Genomic DNA, 18,330 nt, shown 5'->3' with positions numbered 1-18,330 from the left:
TGGCGACAGTTTTAACATGCATAACACATATTTTTGTAAAAAGTACACAGTAGTTTTAAATGGCTGTAGTTCTACAGCCATTACTTTTCTAAAGTCATCAGCTCTGGAACAGTATGCCTCAGTCTGTTCCAGTATTTAAAAGCTAATATAGCTCTACACCAGAACAGAAATTGTTCATTCCAAGGTAATAAAGACAACTGATAATAGAAACGATTTTATTTAGTTTATTTGAAGTGACGCTGTATTGTATTATGTATGACGACCGAATCAAGATCGTCCATCCCTCCATCCCTTCATCCCTCCATACTTTCATCCCTTCATCCTCTCATTCCCTCATCCCTTCATCCCTCTCCCCTTCCTCCCTAATGCATTCATAAATAAATCTTTAAACGCACATACATGTATGTATTTACATGTATTTACATACATATGAATGTACATACATATGTATGTATGTATGTATGTATGTACGTACGTACGTACGTACATACATACATACATACATACATACATACATACATACATACATACATACATACATACATACATACATACATACGTATGTGTATGTAAATACATGTAAATACATACATGTATGTGCGTTTAAAGATTTATTTATGAATGCATTAGGGATGAAGGGGAGAGGGATGAAGGGATGAGGGAATGAGAGGATGAAGGGATGAAAGTATGGAGGGATGAAGGGATGGAGGGATGGACGATCTTGATTCGGTCGTCTGGGAGAATGACGGAGGGCTTGGGATGTGGACACTCTGAGTGGGGGTATGTCTCCGGGAGGCAGTTCCTCTTATTTATTCCCGAGCCAATATAGGAGCCCCCAGACGAAACCTACGGCAAAAGGAAAAAACAATGCATGGTTATGCATAAAGGTGTTAAATGAAAGAGGTAAAGGGTAAGGGAGGGTGGGTTTGACGAAACACGACAGACTGAGTAGAGTGGATGGGCAGAGTATAAATAGGCTGCTTGGAAAGTTAGAGGTGTGGTTTGGGCGTGGCCCTGCTCCTGAAATTAAGTTAAAGTATTAACTTCCACTTTTGTTAAACAAGGAAAACTCCAGTTCTAAAGGACAAACTCAAAAAGAAACAAGTTCAATGAGCTCAATTCCTATTTGACATTCCCAAATAGGTTGTCGTACTCCAACCACATGCCCATAGACAAACAGTGATAACAGGGATTTTAATAATATATTTATGTAAATAAAACCTTTCAGTGTATTTTCTGACCTGTCCAATTAATTTTAAAATTGTACAAGTATGGTGTACTTCCTAACCAAAAGCTTTAATAATCACTGTCTAAATCACTGTCAAATGAGGATATTTCCAGCACAACCAGGTGATACCACCTACATACGTGTACGTGTAAAACACATGAAACTACAATGACTCATTTGTCTCAAAGTTTTCAGCTTCAAGGGTGTTTACTACAAATGTACTTTCAGTCTGCCTTCAACATCCCTGTTCTCCTGACATCTGCTGAGCACGCTCTCTGTTCTCAGAAACATGCACTGTCCACGCGTCGGTTCCATGTGTTGATTGGCTACACCCGAGACAAACAAAGATTTTCAACCAATAGGAACAGTGTGCACGCGCTGAGCCATTTCTTCCATCCTGGCGGCACATGCTCAGCTGGGGTGCGTCATATAAAACCTCTGCGCTGTCTTTGTTTACAGTAAAGGGAAGTGAACGGCGAAACACAGGGTTCTATTACGTTCAAGCGCTATTATTCAAAAAAGTACACGTTAATAGCATCGACTATTACTCGGATCACATCGCAGTTATGGTGGCAATGACGAAGAAGGTGAAAACCTTCCAAATCACCTTATCGGATTCAAACAAGTCCTTCTACTGCGGCGGGGACAAGGTGTGTGGCCGAATTGAAGTAGAGGTGAGCGAGGTGACTCGGGTGTCTGCAATGAAGATACTGGCTCTGGGCTGCGCCAAAGTGGAGTACGCTAAAGGCAAGCAACGGTGCCGCCAGGAGGCCGAGTACTTACGCTATGAAGAGGTCGTGCATTTGAGCGAGCAGCCCACAGGTTCGGACTTTCTCTCTTTTGTATGTTAACTTATTATTTTCCATATTCCAGGGTAACGGTAAAACATTGAACTTTAAATGTAGCTGTTTTTTCTTCGTTTTTTAACTAATGAAGAAAGGCATGAGTTAATTCTGCCAAAGAAGTGGCAGAGTGGGGCACAATTTAACACCACCTTGTATTGAAACAAATATTTTCTCAGTAAAGAGTTATTAAAATCTCTTTAAAACTTCTCTTTGCAGATTCCGATGGCTCAGTTGTCTTAAGGCCTGGTAATAAATATGAGTACAAGTTTGGATTTGACCTTCCTCAGCAAGGGTAAGAGTCTCAGAATTCACTTTTTTTTTTTACATGGAATACATATTTCTCCACTGAATTCTTGCACAGAGCCTGCCTTTTGAATTGCTCATTTCTCTACTCACAGGCAGCTGGTGTCTTCATACAAGGGGAAGTTTGGTTATGTCCACTATTATGTAAAGGCCTTGATGGAGAGGCCACAGCAACCTACTCTGGAGTGCAAGAAATGCTTTGAGGTGGAGGAACCTCTGGACATCAACACACCAGACCTGCTGGTAAGTTGACCTGAAGTAAGATATTTTTTGCAGTCATCCAAGTCAAATCAGTCAAAACACACACATAATCCACAAATTATATATCTTTATCTATCTTTTCAGTCAATTTCAATTGAATTGAATTATTCTTCTTTTAAATAGTATGAAATATCCCTATTAAGACTAAATTTAGTAATGGTAGAAAAGCCATATGAACTAAATGTTACCATTTCAGTGTATTTTTGGTAAATAGGTACTCAGATATTCTGATCTGATACAGTAGTAGCAAGATGGATGTCCTCCAGTGTATTGTATCATGAAAAAATGATGCATGTAGAAAATGGTGGCTACTTAAACCTTGCATCTAAAATGCATCTTTCACTTGAAACACATGTTGAAGCCTTTATATCGTAATCAGTCTAAAATTCACATTTTCAGTGCAAAAATGGCATTTCAAAATAAAAGATATACTGCCTCTACCTAGCCTGCTTACTGTTCCACCTAAAAATGGTGCCCCTAGCGATGACCGTTAATGACATAGATGGAAGAGAACGTTCCAATAAGACCTGGAGGAGGTGACCAATCCTGAGCATTAAATCGGCCACAAGTTTAAGATTGAAGGCTCACAGGTGAGCCAGAAGCTACAACTGTTGACTACATAGTAAACAGAGATAATTTAAATGCAGATATTGGAATGGAAAGCAACTTGCACACAGACCTTGAAATGCTAACTGCAGTGTTAACTGGTAAGAGAATTTTGGAAATGTATCTTTACATTTCCAGATCTTTACATGTTTTTATGGGAATATATCTAACAACATAAGCAATACATACAAGTAGGCTCAAAAATATTTATATCTCTGGAAGATTATGGTGTTACTGCAGTGGATTTCAGGCTGATTTGGTCATTTCTTCTGGATCCCATCTGGTGTTCACAGGGGTGAAAGTAGTTTTAAATTCTTGGGGGTACTATGACAAAAGTGTGTGTGTGTGTGTGTGTGTGTGTGTGTGTGTGTGTGTGTGTGTGTGTGTGTTCACACACACACACATGCATGCACACACACATATATGTATATATATATATATATATATATATATACACACACATATATGGCTGCAATGTTGTTGACACCTTGAGATGCCATGAGACCTAAATTCTGAACATCATGGCAAGGGGTACATCTCAGTTTTCCATGTCTGGCATACAACCATTCATTTTAGCTTTTAAACTGGTTCTATTGATCCTGTGTCCAGACAGAGGGATAATCAGTAGCCCAGCATCATGACCTGTTTGTTCTGAAGATCCTGCAGCTTCCACTTCGTCTTCCTAACATGGCGCCTCTTCACCCTGAGGAGGCGCCATGAGCTCTGTTAGGTTAAAGCTCATCTTCTGAAGTTGGGATATTTTTCCTCTAACAGATTCCAGAGGAATCACCTCAAACCAGATGTTGGACTGGATTATGTGATCTGTGAATGTTAGAGCCTCAATTTCAAAAGTGAAGCTTTAATGTTAAAAAAGGTTGTTATTTTAAAGAAAGTCTCATCAACATCAATATTTCCACTAAATAAGAGGCAAAAAAACCCAAAACAGTTTGATAGAGGAAAAGCCTCTCAGACTCTGGGCTCAATGCATCATTGAGCTCAAAGCAACAAACTTTTATTTTCAAAATTAGACAATTAATTTAATTTCACATATTTATCACGGTAGAAGCCATTTGTTTGTTAAATACTTAATGAAACATATGTGTTTGATGTTTGTTGTAAATGACGTATACTCACAAAGAACGTGGTAATTAGTCCAAGTTTGTCGTTTATTGAACGTTCAGAAACTACAGCGGCTATAATGTGCAACTGCAAAGGTAAAACAACCCGAACAGGTGATCAACTCAAAACCACTCGCACCTTTTTATTCTCCGTCTCTCTTTGAAATTTAAGCACACCCATTGGTGTGCAACCGCTTGCGCTCCGCAAGCCGAGCAGACAAAACATAACATTCAGTCTAGCTGTTGTAAACGAATATTTTAGTAATCGAGTAATCTATCGATTATTCTTACGATTAATCGAGTAATCGGATAAAAAAAAATTATAAAATGAAATATTGGTAAATCTGGCATAATACCGGTGTTACTATCAGATATCAATATCAGTCCAATTTTTCATATTTGAGCATCCCTAACAGTTGCTTTTTTGTAGTTTCGAAAACTAACCTGTAACAATAATAGCTCACTTTCTAAGTTAACCAGAAGAAAAGTTATAGAAAAATTTGAAATTATATTGAATTTAATAACAAATAGGCAGGCTCACAAATATGCTTATAAAAATGTCTACAATCCAGCTTTTAGTTTATGTATTCATCTTCAGTGAGTTTAATAGATTAATTAAACTCACCTTGCCACCTAACCTGTCACGCTTTGGGTTTGAAAATACGGGAAATGCCGTCTGGAGTGGGAGGAGAGGGCGAATGAACGAACGTAAGATGGGGTGGAGGGGAGGAAATAGACCAGCGGACTGACGAACCGTTAGACAGGGGGACGAACACGGGGGGAAGCAATACGGGATATTTACGACACCTTCACTGGTCACACTCAGAAACTCATCTACCAGCCATGTACGATGCGCTCCGCCACCCGTTTCTTCAGACCGGTATATGAAGTTTATTGTGCGGTTCGTCGGTAAAGCTACATTTACACGATAAGCATCAGCTACTCAGCCGCCCGCCCTGTTCAGGCTATCCGCTCACCTCAGCGCTCTTCCCGCCGTTCGCTTTCAACCAGCAGCCCCGGAGGAGAAATGCTGCCGTACTCCAGGCATTCCCCAGTCATTTTAAGGATGCTTATTGGTTCCCCAAAAACGATAAAAAGTCGGGCATTATCATCAAATCATAAAATCATCATCATAAAATCCCCACGGGCCAATCTTGAAGATTGGACTTTATGCCGCTGAGACTTAGCTTTTGTCAACAACTCAGAGGCGGAAGTGAGAGCTCCGCGCAACGCAAATGAAGTCCCGGCCGGAACACGGTGCGCTAACTAATAAAACATAAATTAACGAAGCTTCGAGGCAGGTAAATTTTCCTCGAGGAATTTTAGTAATCGAGGTACTCGAATCATTCGAGGAATCGTTTCAGCCCTAATTCAGTCCGTTACAATATTAGGTTTTCAGGTTTGATATTTATTTTGCGATTATTAATAAGCGCTCCCTCTGAACACAGAGGTGGTTGATTAGTTCATTTTAAACTCCTGCTCTGCTAGTTATTCTGGTAATGGAAGCGAAATGCACAGATTTGCGCAACACCTTGTTGAAACCATAATTACTGAGATTATTGCTTTTGTTGGGTCATTAATTTGAACACATTTTGTTGATTTTTATTTCTGTTCTTTAATAAAGTTATGAACATTTTGATTAGGAGTCAGAGGAGGATGTGCTGGCAGTGTTCAGTTTGTCACCTAATGCCGAGTTCGACTCAAAACCTTCCGTGATCAACGTGTTGCAGCCCTGCTCTAATAAAGTACGAAAAGTTCAGAAACAATATGAAATGGGGAAAAAAACTATTTATTAACCAAGTCGTGTTTTAGATTGTTCTTGAAAAACTAATCTGTCACGGCTGATTAGTTGGTGCACTCATGGCTGCACAGTGAACCCGTTGATTCTTTACAGCAGACAGCCGCTCCTCTCTCTTGCAGGTACTGCGAACCCCTGCTAAATCTTTTAGGGGTAACCGTACCCTCCTACTTTTACCTCTGAGTGTTCATTCGGATTACTTTGTTTGTAAGCCTGCTCGCAGAAATGCTAACTGCAGATTGCCATGTTAGTTGATATACTGTTTGTGGCAAAATCTTGCCTTCCCACCTGCATGAATCTCACCTAAGTTTAAAATACGGGGGTTTTTTTCTGTAGTTTTTTTCCCCCTCACCATGTCCAGATCAATTGCAGCCTGAACAGCCACACATAAACAAGTTTTAACCAACCTGAGCGAACAAAACCTCCTTGAGCTCAGGAGTCAGACCGCAGCCGGTGGGCTCCAGTCACCTCCAGTTACGTCACGCAAACTGCACGTCTTTTCAAACCTTTTTTGTTGATTCAACACTTCAAAACATTCACTGGCTGAAGAGACCAGTGAATGCAGCAACCAGATTTACAGTCTCACCTCAGAAAATATTTTTGTACCATTTAAAGGAACTTCAAATAGGCATTTTAAGCATATCTGTACAAAATCCTTGAGGATTAGCTGGACATAAAGTTACCAGTAGAGATGATTTGTATTTTTCTGTGTGCCATTAGTCTCCCACAGGTGGCACAAAGGAGAAGAAGGTCACCTGCATGTTCATCCCTGACGGTCAGGTGTCGCTGAATGCAAAAATTGACCGGCGTGGATTCTGCGAGGGCGAAGACATTTGTATCAATGCAAAGTTTGAGAACACTTGCTCACGCATTGTGGTGCCCAAGGCCGCCATCATCGCCAAACATACGTACCAGGCCAATGGCCGCACCAAGGTCTTCCGTCAGAAGCTTTCTTCGGTGCGTGGAAACCATATTATCTCAGGCATGTGTGATGCCTGGCAGGGAAAGACTATCAGGGTGCCAAAGATCAAACCATCCATGCTTGGCTGCAACATCATTCGTGTGGAGTATGCACTAATGGTAAGTCTGCTGTGCCAGTCTGAGTGCTACCTACATGCTTTTGTTGGGAGAATGTTCCTAATTTATGCCTTCCTCATTCATTTGACAGATTTATGTCCACATCCCAGGTAGTGAAAAGCTAATTCTAGAGCTACCTCTGGTTATTGGAACTGCTGGTCTTGGTAGCCGTAGCAACAGTGTTAGCAGCCAAGAGGGTTCAGTCAGCAATGCGTCTCAGAGTTGGGTGTCCCTCAGGATGCCCTCTGAGCCTCCAAGTTACTGTGACATCACTAAGGACTGCCGTCTGGACCAGCCTCTTACCCCGCTGCTGGATGATGTTGACTGTGACGACAGTCCCATCTTCATGAGTGCACCCAGCTTCCAGTTCCCATCACCTCCAACATACACTGAGGTAGGCATCTCAAGACAAGTTGGTTCGCTTAGTGACAACATTAGACATCGATGCCTGATATTCACTGCAGGATTCTTGGTATTGCACATTATATAATAGATTCCTCAAATCTAGTTTTTATATTATGGAAAATTCATGCACACAATTACAGCAATGTGTAATAATGTGGATGTTTGCAATGGTGCAATAAACAAACCCTTCTCTTTTTAAAGTACGAGGTTAGTCCGCTGTCCCAGTATATCTCTTGTTAGCAAGCCAAGTGTTTGCTAACAGTTTCTAACCGTAACATAATCAAAACTATTTGTTAAAAAGTTATCCAGCTGCAAGGTTATAAGAACACTAGAGGCGTTGCTGATTCCAGTGGCGTAGGAGGAAATTGTAAGTCAGGCCCAAGTTAGCCTGGCTCAGGCTAACGGATATCATATCCGTTATATCCGTATGTAGCTAAAGCAACAATGCTAAAATGTTGCAGCAGTGTTGAATCTCCATTTGCAAAAACTAGCCAAAAAATGTTAACTTGATGAACATTTGGATCCTGCCAAAATTAGCAATAAAAATAGAAATAAATCACTGGCTTGACTAAGTAGTTCATCTTAATCTTTGTCCCAAAAATTAAAGAGAACTTTCCCAACTTATTTGATTTATACATCTTGACATAAAGTGGAATTTCTTTATCATTTTCAACAGTATTAACAGTATTAATTTACATTATCACTAATTTCTAATTATATTTATGTTGCTATTAATTAATTTCAGTTTATATTTTTTCATATTTTGTAATTATTTAATAAAATGTTTCTATTTATTCTCATTTTTTCCCCCCAAAGATTTAAGTTGGAAAAGATCTTATTCTTACTTGTGGAGTGTTCTTTTTGCCACCTTAATTACTTTATCAATTCATTTACTTCTAATTTTATTGCAGTTTTCTCAGGAAATGTCGTCCAAAGGCATACTAAAAATTGGTTACTTTTTATTATTTTGAAAAGAGATGAAAAAGGGGAGAAGGAAAAGGTGGATGCAAGAAAAAAAGGATTCACAAAAAAGATGCAGTCCAAAAACTGGGAAAAGAGACAACAAATTATAGTAATGTAACAGTTTAGATGATCTCCCATGCAAGTTCAGCAAAGATCTGAGCACTTTAATTATTTAAGATTTTTTTTAACAAAGTTGTAACTATAGAGGGAGATATAGCGGAGAAGAGTGAGAACAACACTTTTCTCCGCTTGCGGAAATAAAAGACAAGAAGCCACAGGTGCAGCTATGATAAGCAATATGCAAGAAAGGAACAGTAACTAATGTGTTAAACAAAAGTAAGAATAAGACAACATCCACATTTAATCTCACAAGTTGTACCATTTCTTCTTTGAATAGTTTTCCATGCTTACAAATATGTATTTCCTTAATTCCATTTGTTTTGAAGTAGAAGCGGTGAAGGAGAGAAAACCAAAAGGGTAAATAACAACCAGGAAGGAAGAAAGAGACAAATTAGAACCTACCTCCTAAAAAGTATAAATCCCCCCAATACTTCCCCAATTCACTTTTAAAAATGGATATTCTCTTGAAAAAGAGAATACCCTTTTAAATCAAAGTGCTCCTTAATTCACCCCTTTTTAAAAAAGTGAATTTCAGGCTCTGCACTTTGAGGTTAGACACAGTTAAACCAGAACTAAACTGTGCTTATTTCTTATTTTTCCAGACAGAGGAGGAGTACAATGGGAATTCAGTCATGCTTCCTGTCTGCTGAAGCTCATCAGTGGGGATCCTGGAGATATATTCAAGCACTCACTGACTATTCTTCAAAGGCACTAAGAGTTGAGTTGCCCACACCATATGAAATGAGATGGTGGGATATAAAGATAAAGAGAAAGATTCTTGCTTATCACCGTGCTTCATCACCTATGTTGATCCAGAGTCTTCCTTCTGGTGCTTGTTGGGCATATGGCCTGATGTCATAGATTCTGTGGCACATTCTGAGTAAGCTCTTCCTTCTTAAGACTGTGGGGCTCGAGCATCAGATGTGTCAGAGCCCAGCCTGCTATAACTTGTTTTCTTTTAATCATGAATCTCTGTCATTCCAATCAAATCTTGGATTTTTAAGAGAATTTAGAGGAAGGCTCACTATTTTGTTAGTGTTGCAGTACTGTAAAGAATTTGTTGGGAACAAATTTTTAACAGGCATAAAAGAACCATAAACAGCATTCTTTTTTCCATGTATGCCAGTGTTTTGAGCATCCACTTAAGCCACATTTTATACCACAACTCTTGACTTAATCTTGTTTGATGCTTGTTGGTTTTTGATGTAAAAGTAAAATATTTCCTGGGGATAAAAATCCACTTTGTTAAAAATGTCTGTATATTTGACTCCCATTTAACACTGCAAGTGCCAAAATTCATTCAAGTGGCAACATGCCCAGATTGTTTTCTTGTAAAAGCACCTTATGTGGACACAAGCTTTGTATGTAATTTGCAGTTGTCTAAGAAGGCATTTCACAGTAACGTCTACTTTGTTCTCATTCTTTAATTTCTGAACTTTCAGGGCCCAAATGAGTTCGTTGTGAAATACTGTATATTTGCAATGCTTTCTGAGTTATTTTTGTATGGAACCCTATGGGTCATTTTTTGAATAAAGAAATGTCTAAAATGAGGCATAACTTCTGCTCTTCAACATGTCTGAAAGTGTTTGTTTCAGTTTCACCTTTTAAGAGTTGTTCAAGATGCATAATCACACTAAATTCAATTCAAATTAAAAAATACTTCACTTATCCCAAAGGGAAGTGAAATGTTGTGACTCATTATCTGAGTATCCTCATATGTGGATGACAAGCCACCAGTAGCAATTAATCTTTCAATGAATCTAAAGAAGCCTTTGACTGAAGAAAAAATATGATGATGTGATATGAAAGTTTCCCTCATTGCTGTGAGTTGATCACAGTGCAACCATTATAATTTAATATTTATCATGACTGTTGTCTGTTCATTTAAAGCTGAGAGGGAAAAAAGTCATTTTAAGTTCAGTGGCATCAGTGCATTGGCAGCCTGGCTTCTGTCAGACTGCCCCAGGGCAGTCTTAGCTTCTAGCTTGCCACTGTCACCATGTGTGTGAGCATGAATGGTTAAATATTACATCATGTATTTTAAGTGTGTTCTTTAGATGAAATAAAAATCACTAGGGCGTCCTAACTGAAAGAAAAGATGGTTTCTGCTTAATAGTAACAATGGGTGGAAATTTACCCTTTGGTTAAAATTTTGCTTGTGTTAAATCTAAGCTGCATTTTAAAGCAAAACTGTCCAAGTTTGCCATAATGAGTCTGCAAGTCATAATGTAATGGAATATCGTTTTTGTTTTTGCTTGTATGTCTTCTTCCGTGAAACTAACCTCTAAATGACTTCTTCAGTAGAGGTAATGACCATTTGTATAAATTTCTGATTAGAATGTATCCAAACATTGCATATTTATTTTGTGCTTTTAGTGATTTATTTAACCTATTCTTATTCCAGGATAGAATGACTATGTATATAGAGATTTTTAAAAACTAGACTTTGCTGCACAAATCTGAATTCATTGTGGATCAATAAATAGATTGTTTACTTATACAGTTTATACCTATATAAACTGTACAAGTACATTTAATTTAAACATTTATTAGCCAGATATCAACTGTCAAAATACCACATGGATATCTGACCACTCTTCCTAGCAGCGTTTTTTGGAGTTTGTTTGTACCGTCCCAATAACCTCCTCTGTCTCTTTGAGAGACACTCAAATGAGTGAAACTTGGAAATAACTAGTACACCTAATAGTAATGACACTTTGGTTTCAGGTGGACAACTAAAAAAGACAACAGTTGTACATTGCTTGAGGCAGCAGCATTTAAACATACGCCACCCCCCCACACACACACACGCTTGCTCTTCTGCTGACAAAGCCTCTCCTCAATTCTATGTTCGCTGTGCTTACTATTTAAAAGGGTGTGGTGGAGAGGAATTTATCACAGTTATTTAAAAAAAAAACTTTTACTAAATTGGACTAGCGAGAGCTTGATCTACTCTATAGTGTTTATGATTTTCACAGGGTTAGTTAATGAGGAATGAATCTGTCACACTCGCAGACAGCAAGAATTTGTATTGTTGTCTGGCTACATCTCAAGTTACTTAACTGCAAACTGTGACTTGTGATAGCAATAAAGAAATATGTGTTTGTTTAACTAACAAATGGCACTCAGATGAACTTAAGTCACTACCTGTAAACTGTTTTAATGTGGTGACTGTTATGTGAGCTTAATGACTGTATAAGACTTAAGGTGCACATTTTAAAATGGGTGCATGGTTTCATAAATGAACTCCAATATATATATATGTATATATATATATATATATATATATATATATATATATATATATATATATATATATATATATATATATATATATATATATATATGTATGTGTGTGTAAATATATATTGTAAATATATGTATTGTTTTTTATTAGAGGGTTTAAAATTATTTTATATAAATGAAAACAGTCCATGTAGATACATATTGGATACAATTGGATATCCACTGGAAATGAATGTTCAAGGCAAAGAAGTTCCCAGGATGTGTTTTGTTTTCAATTATTTAATTTCCACTTTTGTTCTTGGTTAGTGAGATTGGTTGAATGTTGCTTAAATGTTTTGGTTTTGGGGGGTTTTGCAACTAAAATTGTGCTGCAGCACAGCATCACTCACTGGTTTTCTAGTATGCATGTGCATTTAAATGATTACACTTAGCTGACTTTTGTTGTTTAAATTAAATTTCAGAAACATTGTAGCAAAAATATTTTGTTTTTGGTAGATATGTATTCTACCAGTTAGACATGTATTGTCTTGCTGTGGGGCTGTCATTAAGGCAGAATGTCAGCTTAAACAAAGAAAGAACTTCATGTTCCATGCGTCCAATGACACATTTCCGTTACACGGTGTACTCTAGCACAGCACAAGGCCTCACGTCACTCAGTTGCTCTGCTGCAGACACATCGCCAGAGGAAGGCTCCTCTTTGGGCACTGCCAACAGAGAAAAAAACAGATTTTATTGGTATGTTTACCTCTTATTATATCAAAAACTAATATAGACTGATCAAATGTCATTGCATTTGCTGTGTACAAAATCAATCAGTAACACTAACAGAAACACTATGACTTTTAGCTATTTAACAGAACCTGCATCAGTTAAGTTTTCTTTGTAAATATTTAGAAGAAGGAAATATCTACAAAGAAAACTTAACCAATGACTCTCTTCTGTTTGATGAGTCCTCAGAGAACACTTAGAATGTGTGAAAATAAACTGTAAAAACATCTATTTTGATTGTATTCAAATTCAATTCAATTAAAAAAATACTTTATTGATCCCAAGGGGAAATTAAATGTTGTTGTACTCACATTAATTCAAATTTTTCAAAGAGTTGTTGTAGATAGTGATGGCTGTTGGCAAGGAAAGATTTCTTGTAATGGCAAAGTTATGGTAAAATGTAATGTAAAATGTGGTTTAATTTTATTTTTTTGTGTGTCCAAGCTGCACCACCAAAAATGACTAGTAAGTAGCAATGAAAAACAAAAGTGTTTTACTCAGTAAACAACCTGTTGAGACCCATAGAAGTCAAACTAAGATTCAAATGTTGCTTAGATATGAGTTTGATTCAGTGTCACAGATCTACACCTTTACAAAAACTTAAGGCTCTAAGTAAAAACTAGAAAATTCCTGAAGAAATTTAATCGGGGCCTGCCAATGTGTGCCCATCGGTTGGAACCCAGCGTTCTGATGCTAAAAATAATTATCAATGCTAACCTGAGCTAAATTGTACGGAAGCGCATTGCTATCACGCAGGAAAAAAAAAATTTCGAGCGCTATCACGTTATAACGTGATACGTATGTCGTTAAAACGTGATAGTATCTCGTTAAAACGTGATACGTATGTCGTTAAAACGTGATAGTATCTCGTTAAAACGTGATACGTATGTCGTTAAAACGTGATACGTATGTCGTTAAAACGTGATACGTATCTCGTTAAAACGTGATACGTATGTCGTTAAAACGTGATATGTATGTCGTTAAAACGTGATACGTATCTCGTTAAAACGTGATACGTATGTCGTTAAAACGTGATACGTATGTCGTTAAAACGTGATAGTTATCTCGTTAAAACGTGATACGTATGTCGTTAAAACGTGATACGTATGTCGTTAAAACGTGATAGTTATCTCGTTAAAACGTGATACGTATCTCGTTAAAACGTGATAGTTATCTCGTTAAAACGTGATATTTATCTTGTTAAAACATGATAATTTTAGGTCCAGGAAGTGGCGGTATTATGCTAGGCTAGTGCAGTGGCTAACATGAATTGGTCAGGTTTCCTTTCATGTTTGGTCTACAACATGTAGAGATACGGATGCTGCTTTGCACTGTGGTTAAAACCATTAATAGCATGCGTACTCTGAGCAGGATCCTAAACAGAACGGGACTGCACCGAAGGAAACGTCAGTCCGGTCCTCTAGCTGTAGCGGCGTTCCTGACTGTCTGGATCGAAGCTCAAGTTGGCTTCCGATTGTAGCTTCTGATTTGGGAAATGGCTAAAGGGAGATTATAACGGAGGCTCAGACGTATTTGCTGAACAGTTTCTGTTCAGATTTGTTTTAACAGTACACTTGCTGAACTACGGCTGTTCGTAACCAAGCAACCGAAATCAACAGAAGGCTCGATAGTGGCAAAAGACAAAACTAGATCCTGTTAAGCATTCTTCAAAATAAAAGACTTCCTCTCTCCAAAATAAATCATAAATCAGCAAAAGCTGAATGGCCTCCTTTAAGCGTCCTGAGAAACAATCACCTAATGATCGTGATTCATAAATCTCTACTCGGCTTGGCTCCAGCATCCTTAAACTTTCTTTTACATAGGTCTGTTAATTCCCATTCTTTACGTTTTAACAATATTTTTCTTTTACATGTTCCACTTTTCTGAACTGAAAAAGGGAAGCAAGCTTTTAGTGTGATGGCTCCTACAGCCTGGAAACAGCTCCAGTCTGAAATAAAGATGTCAAAGCTGGTTTCACTGGACTTATTTCGAGCGATTCTTAAAAACAGACGAGATTCTATTAAACAGTGTCACTGTTTTTAAATTCTTTTCTACTGTTTTACACTTCTGCATATGCATTAATTAATTTTATTTTGTAACCAGGTTGCTGTGTGTTGCAGACTTCTACCCAGGTCCCTCTTGAAAATAAGATAAGATGTGTATCTCAACGGGGTTTACCTGATAAAATAAAATAAATAAAATAAAAAAATAAAATAATAATATTTGTCAAATATTGGTCAACAATTTTTAATATTTGTCGACAAACAAGGAGCAAAGAAGAGACACCTCTCCTTTACCATATAGGTGACTTAAAATAATGTTTTCTAATGGAGACAAAGAGGGTAGATAAAGATTATTGTGTTGCTTTGATAAAATAAAACTCTGAACTTGAAGATAGTTATAGAAATATTTTGTAGGAATATCATGTTTGTTTTTAATTTCTTCAAGTTACATAAATATCTTCCCTGAAAAAAGATCAGACACTTTAGTTATATTCTTAGCAGTTTAAATCCTGCTCTACATGGATGAACATTACATCGGATAGTTGTTGCATTTCTCCCAAATAATCAAGTGTTTTTTGCCAGATCATCATTGTATTTTTCAGAAATGGGTATTTTGTTTGCTTAATTGACCTTTTCCTGCCTGATGAGTACATGTACAAGTCTATAGCAATAGAGATCCAGTGGGACACAATAGTAACCCATGCTGGGGGCTGTCTGGCAGTAAAGTAAAACATTGCTGCCCTGATCTGGGTTGAAATAACATAATAGGTTTGATAATTGTTAACACCCTCTGTCATATGGCTGATATAAGACAGACAGTTTCATTCTCGGGCGTTTACCATTTAAGTGAAGTTGGAAAAAGTTATATTTAGCTCCTTAAAGAAGAAGGGGAGTGAGGAAATTGAAACTGATTGGAAAACATATAAGAATTTTGGCAATATTGTAATTTTTATAATATTGATGTGACCAATTAAGGAGATGAGTAGCATCTTTAACTATTAAACTTTTAAAGCTAACATACTTAGACACTTCTGATCTGGAATAGATTATTCATCTCTGATGCTACGTTGCATCACTATAAATCGGAATCTGAAAAGTTGTTGGCATTATTATCCCAGCTGATGGATCCTTGTAAGCCACACAAAAAGGCAGGTGCTCTAGGACAAAAAAGTGAAAGAAAACAGAAGGTTAAAATAATAACAAATATTGTAAATGTGATAGGAGTTTATTTCTAATGCATTCCAGATGCAAACATATTTTTAAATCTCTCATTGCTGAGGTTTCAATTCAGATAAAGATTTCACAAATCACAAACTAGGTTTGAAATATTCTGCCATTAGCGTAGATTAGAATAATCTACTCCAGATTTGAAGTGTCGATGTATGTTCGTTTTTAAAGCAGAACAAATTATTTCTTAACATTTATATGTTAAATATAATTTCCATGATTAGTTACTTATTTACAGTCATATGTCAAGTCATATGTTAAGTATAATTTACATGATTATTATTATTCACCGAATTTAACTTGATTGTACACAATTCCAAAAGGTGACGTGAAAAATAATTAAATTCAAAGCTTTCTGTATGATTTATTTTGGAGAGAGGAAGTCTTTTATTTTGAAGAATGCTTAACAGGATCTAGTTTTGTCTTTTGCCACTATCGAGCCTTCTGTTGATTTCGGTTGCTTGGTTACGAACAGCCGTAGTTCAGCAAGTGTACTGTTAAAACAAATCTGAACAGAAACTGTTCAGCAAATACGTCTGAGCCTCCGTTATAATCTCCCTTTAGCCATTTCCCGAATCAGAAGCTACAATCGGAAGCCAACTTGAGCTTCGATCCAGACAGTCAGGAACGCCGCTACAGCTAGAGGACCGGACTGACGTTTCCTTCTGTGCAGTCCCGTTCTGTTTAGGATCCTGCTCAGAGTACGCATGCTATTAATGGTTTTAACCACAGTGCAAAGCAGCATCCGTATCTCTACATGTTGTAGACCAAACATGAAAGGAAACCTGACCAATTCATGTTAGCCACTGCACTAGCCTAGCATAATACCGCCACTTCCTGGACCTAAAATTATCATGTTTTAACAAGATAAATATCACGTTTTAACGAGATAACTATCACGTTTTAACGAGATACGTATCACGTTTTAACGAGATAACTATCACGTTTTAACGACATACGTATCACGTTTTAACGACATACGTATCACGTTTTAACGAGATAACTATCACGTTTTAACGACATACGTATCACGTTTTAACGACATACGTATCACGTTTTAACGAGATACGTATCTATGGCAAGCCATTTTAACATAAATTCGGTTTTACCGCCCTTACATTCCAGATATCTCAAATTGTTTTATGACTAGACGTTTTAGCGATTTAAGATATCTCCAATTATATTTTGACTAGACAAAATAACTATTTGAGATATCTCTAATTACATTCTGACTAGTCGAAATTACGTCAGATTTACCATTGACTTGTATGGAGACTTCAATTCAAGATATCTTAAATGAATTACTGACTATCTGAAATACACATTTCAGATATCTACAATAGAATTATGACTAGTCATAAAGTAAATTCAAGATATCTCAATTTTAGTTTTGACTAGTCATAATTCTAATTAAAGATATCTCGAATTACTCCATAATTCAAGATATCTTAAATGTATTTTTGGATAGGAGAAATGTAATTTTGACTAGTGAAAACTAAATTATAGATATCTTAAATTCAAATAATGACTAGACAAAATTAAATTAAAGATATCTTGAATTGTAATTTTGACTAGTCAAAATTCCTTTTAAGATATCTCTAAATGAATTAAAGATATCTTAAATTATTCACCTTTTCCATTTAAGATATCTTAAATTGACATTCTGACTAGTCAGAATGACATTATTGATATCTTGAATTAGTATTCTGTCTAGTCAAAACGTCATAAATTTACGTAGCATTTTGGCGGACAGTGTGTAAGACATTCTAGGCTTAGGCTACTTGGTTGTACTATTCATTTGTCAGCAATGTCAGGTCAGTCCAGCTCAAATACTCGTGTTTTTAACACAATATTCAGCGCTGCAGCTCGTGCTCGACATGAATTAAGAAATACCGATACTTTATTCTCTGCAACAAGAAGACTTTTTCGACGTCAAGTGCAGCGAAGTCAAGGTAAGTGGATGTTCAGATGTCGGTTCATATAACTGTAGCTTTCCAGATAGGCTACGTTAGCTTCATGCTAGTGGAATAAAGAAATATTAATTTGGAAAATATAAGTAGCCTATTTAGTTGGCACTGGAGTTGTCTCCCGCCTTATAAAATATGGATTGTCCAGTATGGCAAGTAAATTTTGCTTCCCATATGAAGCGGTATGGGAAGCGATTTGTTGTGTTTGATTTGTGCCCGTCTCGCACCAGCAACGGGCGAGAGGCAGGAAACACCCTGGACAGGTAGCCAGTCCATCGTAGTCTTTGTTCATTATGAGAAATGAAAATGTTGGCTTTGAATTTTTAATTTCACAATTTTTATAATCTACATGATTTTTTTAAATTTGATTTGTGAAACTTCAATAAGCAGCTTTT

At 37.0% G+C, this 18,330-nt stretch overlaps 1 protein-coding gene across 1 annotated transcript; it reads left to right on the top strand.

Moving 5' to 3' along the window:
- Positions 1–1,675: 1,675 nt before the first annotated feature.
- On the top strand, positions 1,676–10,295 carry txnipa (thioredoxin interacting protein a). The gene is made up of 6 exons (XM_014976598.2): positions 1,676–2,050; positions 2,290–2,365; positions 2,472–2,619; positions 6,880–7,239; positions 7,328–7,630; positions 9,327–10,295. Exons 1-6 carry the CDS (start codon positions 1,795–1,797, stop codon positions 9,372–9,374), a joined length of 1,191 nt encoding a protein of 396 aa, XP_014832084.2. The 5' UTR covers positions 1,676–1,794; the 3' UTR covers positions 9,375–10,295.
- The last annotated feature ends 8,035 nt before the right edge of the window (positions 10,296–18,330 follow it).

This window comes from Poecilia mexicana, unplaced genomic scaffold (assembly GCF_051168715.1).
Source record: "Poecilia mexicana isolate PSO_F unplaced genomic scaffold, ASM5116871v1 scaffold_11, whole genome shotgun sequence".
Lineage (NCBI taxonomy): Eukaryota > Metazoa > Chordata > Actinopteri > Cyprinodontiformes > Poeciliidae > Poecilia > Poecilia mexicana.
This window is presented reverse-complemented; position numbering and strand designations above follow the sequence as displayed.